At 31.1% G+C, this 6,774-nt stretch overlaps 1 protein-coding gene across 1 annotated transcript; it reads left to right on the top strand.

Moving 5' to 3' along the window:
- Positions 1 to 5,604: 5,604 nt before the first annotated feature.
- Positions 5,605 to 6,423, top strand: LOC134251805 (serine protease inhibitor Kazal-type 1-like). The gene is made up of 3 exons (XM_062734228.1): positions 5,605 to 5,706; positions 5,843 to 5,966; positions 6,271 to 6,423. Exons 1-3 carry the CDS (start codon positions 5,667 to 5,669, stop codon positions 6,353 to 6,355), a joined length of 249 nt encoding a protein of 82 aa, XP_062590212.1. The 5' UTR covers positions 5,605 to 5,666; the 3' UTR covers positions 6,356 to 6,423.
- The last annotated feature ends 351 nt before the right edge of the window (positions 6,424 to 6,774 follow it).

The following is a 6,774-nucleotide window of genomic DNA, read 5'->3' as shown; positions in this document are numbered from 1 at the left end:
AATTCGAAATATGATTGAAAATCCACACTATTTCTATTTCTGAATTTAAAAAAAAAACTTGAAGTGAATAATTGTTTTGTTTTTTTTTAAATTCACATTTTCTTTAATGTTTTCTGTTATAGGAATCAAAATTAACCATCAGTATTTGTGTCGAAAGACATTTCGACAAAGTTACATATTTATTATAAGTTTTGGTATGCGCAAAACATTCCGAAGATAGGGAAACTTGACTTTGACTGATGAGTGGATTTTTTTTATTTCAAAGAGTATCCTAACAATAATTTTACTGCAGTCAACACCTTTCTTATTTTGTGTTCCAGAAATTTTTTTTAATTAATGGGGATTTTTTTTTATTCGCAATTTCTAAATATTTGTTCTCTTTTGCATGAATGAAAATTAACAATCAAAAATTTATCGAAGGACTTTTCGATAAAGTAACCTATTTCTATTTTTTCAACAACTATTTTGGGTAAGCGAAATCCTCCAGATGAAATGAACACTTGTCTTTGACCGATTCATAAATTTCTTTATTCGGATGAGAATTACTACTGTAACAGATTATCTTGATAAGAATTGCACTGGACAAGAATGCAATGTTGAAGTCAAAATCATGACATTCAATTTTGTTTTTATTGATTTTATGGAAAATAAGGTTGAAACTGACTATTTTTCTAGTTCAGTTTTCTTTTTAAAGGGATTTGAAAAATAAACTGAATAGAATATTTTACTCATATTTTCTGGTAGGCCTGTTGTCTTTGATAAGAATCCAAATTAACAATGCAGTGATTACTTATATGAGTTGTACCGTATATCTGGTTTTTTTTTTCTTTGGTAAAAACCACTAGTTTAGATATATATATAGATAGAATTCTTGTGTTTGACTGATGGGTAGAAATTTTTAGATTGATACAGATATTGATACCAAGAAGGATAACGGAATTTACCCTTAGAACAGTACTCAGAGCTGAGTTCTCATCAAAACAACGGTTACTTTTGCTGATCTGTTAATATCAAAATCTGATTGGGTATATGCGAAACACCCAGAGGAACTTTTGTGTTGAGTTGAGTTCTAATAGTTGCAAGCTAATTAATTCTCCTTTTAAATAAAGATATAACTAAACTGCAGTGGATTACATTGTACTATTTGAAGTACTGTCTATTTAAAACATACTTGGTCAATATTAATTCAAGTATGATTTTATGAAAATCATGTTGAAGATGTTCTCATTTTCCTACTTAATGTTCTTCTAAGGTTTATCTACAATTATTCGTAGGTTTGTTTATAATTATTAGATGAACTTTAATAGGGTCATTATCTTTCTATATGTTTCTGAATAAGACATCAATAATATCGACAATACTTTGTGATAAAGTTACATTATCTTGTTGTGATGCCTTATTGGGGTATGCAAAACAGTCATAGAAATGGACATTCTTCTTTGACAAATGAATAACATTTCCGAGACACAATAATACAAAGCGCCGATTTCAATTTAGAACAATCATACGCGCTTTCTAAAGTCTGCTTTTTATAGGGCAAGCCTTGTTTAGTGAGATAAACTTACATTAACACCAAACTTTACAAGTGACAATTCTCTTAGTCACTCTGCCATTGACACTTGTTCATCCTGGAAAAGACTCTATGAAGTCTTATATAGTTTACAAACTTGCCGACTGTAAGCATTGACTGAACATTTGCATAATATAAAGCAGAAAGCAATGATCGCTTTATCTACGTTGGTCAAAGGGCCATAATTTGAGTTATCGAACTTTGTAACAAACACACATTATGCAAATTTTACAACTTACTTTCAGTCGCAAAGGAAAAATGTATATAAAGGCTGCCTTTGAAGGGTGGATGGTGGGGGAATATCTCCATTACTGACTAGTGTAATAATTGTGCTTGTTTAAGATACTGCACTCTGCTGCAATACAATGCAACACGTTGTAATGCTTTGCAAATTGACCAATCAAAATAAACTTAGTCAATTTGCAACTGAATTCGAAAAACACATACCCTGATTGAAAATCCACACTATTTCTATTTCTGAATTTTTTCTTTAAGAACAAATTGTATGATAATTAACGGACTATAAACATGTAAATACAATTGTTGATATAAAAAAAGATATGAATCGAAGAATGACTAATTAATCAAACAAAAAAACTTGAAGTGAATAATTGTTATTTTTTTTTTTAATTCACATTTTACACAACTTTACTCTTATCATGAACAATAATGTTGTATCTACTTATCATGATGGAATTATTTTGGTCGGACCAATATGTGTGAGCTTCTCTTGCAAAGATAGTATGCATTGATCTATATAGATTACTGCACTCTGCTGCATAGGAATCAAAATTAACCATCACGTATTTGTGTTTTTAAAAAAAACTTGAAGTGAATAATTGTTTTGTTTTTTTTTACAAAGTTACGTATTGATAGGAATCAAAATTTTAGTATTTGTGTCCAAAGACATTTCGACAAAGTTACGTACTGATGAAAAATTTTGGTATGCGCAAAACATTCCGACTTTTTGACTGATGAGTGGATTTTTTTTTATTTCAAAGAGTATCCTAACAATAATTTTACTGCAATCAACACCTTTCTTATTTTGTGTTCCAGAAATTTTTTTTTAATTAATGGGGATTTTTTTTTATTCGCAATTTCTAAATATTTGTTCTCTTTTGCATGAATGAAAATTAACAATCAAAAATTTATCGAAGGACTTTTCGATAAAGTAACCTATTTCTATTTTTTCAACAACTATTTTGGGTAAGCGAAATCCTCCAGATGAAATGAACACTTGTCTTTGACCGATTCATAAATTTCTTTATTCGGATGAGAATTACTACTGTAACAGATTATCTTGATAAGAATTGCACTGGACAAGAATGCAATGTTGAAGTCAAAATCATGACATTCAATTTTGTTTTTATTGATTTTATGGAAAATAAGGTTGAAACTGACTATTTTTCTAGTTCAGTTTTCTTTTTAAAGGGATTTGAAAAACAAACTGAATAGAATATTTTACTCATATTTTCTGGTAGGCCTGTTGTCTTTGATAAGAATCCAAATTAACAATGCAGTGATTACTTATATGAGTTGTACCGTATATCTGGTTTTTTTCTTTGGTAAAAACCACTAGTTTAGATATATATATAGATAGAATTCTTGTGTTTGACTGATGGGTAGAAATGTTTTAGATTGATACAGATATTGATACCAAGAAGGATAACGGAATTTACCCTTAGAACAGTACTCAGAGCTGAGTTCTCATCAAAACAACGGTTACTTTTGCTGATCTGTTAATATCAAAATCTGATTGGGTATATGCGAAACACCCAGAGGAACTTTTGTGTTGAGTTGAGTTCTAATAGTTGCAAGCTAATTAATTCTCCTTTTAAATAAAGATATAACTAAACTGCAGTGCATTACATTGTACTGTTTGAAGTACTGTCTATTTAAAACATACTTGGTCAATATTAATTCAAGTATGATTTTATGAAAATCATGTTGAAGATGTTCTCATTTTCCTACTTAATGTTCTTCTAAGGTTTATCTACAATTATTCGTAGGTTTGTTTATAATTATTAGATGAACTTTAATAGGGTCATTATCTTTCTATATGTTTCTGAATAAGACATCAATAATATCGACAATACTTTGTGATAAAGTTACATTATCTTGTTGTGATGCCTTATTGGGGTATGCAAAACAGTCATAGAAATGGACATTCTTCTTTGACAAACGAATAACATTTCCGAGACACAATAATACAAAGCGCCGACTTCAATTTAGAACAATCATACGCGCTTTCTAAAGTCTGGTTTTTATAGGGCAAGCCTTGGTTAGTGAGATAAACTCACATTAACACCAAACTTTACAAGTGACAATTTTGTAAGTCACTCTGCCATTGACACTTGTTCATCCTGGAAAAGACTGTATGAAGTCTTATATAGTTTACAAACTTGCCGACTGTAAGCATAGTCTGAACATTTGCATAATATAAAGCAGAAAGCAAAGATCGTTTTATCTACGTTGGTCAAAGGGCCATAATTTGAGTTATCGAACTTTGTAACAAACACACATTATGCAAATTTTACAACTTACTTTCAGTCGCAAAGGAAAAATGTATATAAAGGCTGCCTTTGAAGGGTGGATGGTGGGGGAATATCTCCATTACACTGACATGTGTAATAATTGTGCTTGACTGCACTCTGCTGCAATACAATGCAACACGTTGTAATGCCTTGCAAATTGACCAATCAAAATAAACTTAGTCAATTTGTAACTGAATCCACACAATTTCTATTTCTGAATTTTTAAAAAAAACTTGAAGTGAATAATTGTTTTGTTTTTTTTTAAAATTCATATTTGTTCTCTGTTATAGGAATCAAAATTAACCATTAGTATTTGTGTCCAAAGACATTTCGACAAAGTTACGTACTGATGAAAAATTTTGGTATGCGCAAAACATTCCGAAGAAAGGAAAACTTGACTTTGACTGATCAGTGGATTTTTTTTTTATTTCGAAGAGAATAAATCCTGCAAAATATTTGTTCTGTTTGATATGAATGAAAATTTACAATCAAAACTTTCTCGAAGGACTTTTCGATAAAGCAACCTATGACTTTTTTTAATCGAACAACTACTTAGGGTACTGTATTCGAGAACCTCCAGATGAAATGAACACTTTTCTTTGACTGATTCGTATATTTCTTTATTCAGATGAGAATTACTACTGTAACAGCTTATCTTAATAAGAATTGCAGTGGACAAGAATGCAATTTCATTCAAAATAATTACATTCAATTTTGTTTTACGTGATTATATTGAAAATGAATTTGAAACTGACCATTTTTCTATTTCAATTTTCTTTTGAGATTTAAATAAACTATTTTTATTTACATTTTCTTGTATGATTGTTGTCTTTGATATGAATCCAAATTCCCTACCCATTAATCATTTCGAGATTAATATGATATGCTGTATATCTTTTTTTTTCGTTGATCAAACGACTAGTTAAATACATAAAGATAGAGTTCCTGTGTTTGACCAATGAGTAGAAATCTTTTTCTAAATTAACTCAAGCAGTGCGGAAAAATAAGAACAAATCTATATGTACACAAGGTAAAAAAGCATGTAAATGGATCTGAGGGCATTTGAAATCTCTTTTTAAGTTTCCGTCTACCTTAAGAGTCCAATAAGAGAGACAATATTGTTGAAGTTACAAGTATAACAAGAGAGCTAAGATCGACCTTATCGTGGATATTGATGTCTGATTAGATATACAACATCGTATACTTAAATTTCAATCAATGGATAGGATGAATGATTTAACAGAATATTGCAAAATATGTGGACTAGATTTCATACATTTTGTCGATAAATGTGAAGGTAATCGATATGGATTAGACGAGACAATAAATCTATGCTGATATGTATACATGTATATAAAAGGTCAGAAAGATTCTGTTTTGCTACGTTATATTGTCGACTATCTATATTAAAAGAAACTGTTTATTTATTAGATTATATATATTTTTTAAATTCATTACATGGAGCTCTAGAAAATTTATTTTCACATGATAATCTAACAGCTGATCCATTTCCCATACGGTACAAAAGTGCGATTCATTTTATCGTGAGGATTATTGTAGAAATGAAGTTTGCTTTGTGTTTTGTCTTGTGCTTCATTGTACGTAAGTATATGTATGGTTAGAATGCGTCGGGGGAAGCAAGGATTGAGGGGGAGGGGGAGGAGGGTGTATTCCGTCAAACTTACCGTGATAATACAACCAATTGTAGCATTGTACAATTCAAACATATTTTTTGCAGACTGCTCAGCAATAGAGCGGGAAGCCCACTGTAACCAAATATGTCCCCGCATTTATCGACCCATTTGTGGATCTGATGGAAACACGTATGCCAATGACTGCCTACTGAGAGTACACAATTGTCTGTAAGTCCTGTATGATTGACAGTCTGTACTTATACTTTGGTGTGTTTCATTATCTACCTTTCCCCACCTGGAACACAGAACATTTTTATGAAATACATGTATGTGAACACAAATTATATAGTAAAACGAAAATTTAATATAATCATAGAATGCTACTGTTACACAAAGATACTAAACAAGAGGTACCATCTGCACATTTTACACTTTTATGGTATCATGTAAACTCCTCTGATATGTGACAACAGTTCATAATAAAATATGTACCACCCCACTTTGATAAGCAATGTTTTATTCCCTTTTACAGGAATGACGATAACGTGGTAGTGGCGTACGACGGGCCGTGCGTCGTCCCCAGCAGCACCGTACCCCCGGACATGAGCGTCGGATAAACGATTGTACAATAGTCCTGTGATATTCTAATACAGATGCAATAAAACCGTTCAGCATCATTTGTTCACTAAGCTATTTTTGTTCTGTATGATTGTCGTTGAAGGCAAGTGAATAGATACTTTGGTTTTTTTTTTTTTGGTTGCTGTTGTGGTGGTGGTTTTTTTTTTTCACAAAAGATATCAACGGGAAAACATCGAATCAGATTTACCGTCGATTTTAACATTTTCATTAATTTTTAAGATTTATACATGTCCTGGAATAGTGCATTTTTATAATATTCCGAAACACTTGGAAAGTGCTATCTACAAACAGCAGTTTCTTAACAATTTCTACCCCTCGACGTATTCCTTTACTCACAAATGTTTTTGTATCCATGGTTAGAGCACCACAATACATTATCGTTTAGGGATGTTCACAA

Source organism: Saccostrea cucullata, unplaced genomic scaffold (genome assembly GCF_032062105.1).
Source record: "Saccostrea cucullata isolate Sc308-1 unplaced genomic scaffold, CSIRO_AGI_Scuc_v1 ctg1, whole genome shotgun sequence".
In the NCBI taxonomy this organism is placed as follows: Eukaryota; Metazoa; Mollusca; class Bivalvia; order Ostreida; family Ostreidae; genus Saccostrea; species Saccostrea cuccullata.
The sequence above is the reverse complement of the archived record's forward strand: the minus strand, read 5'-3'. Positions and strand labels throughout refer to the sequence as shown.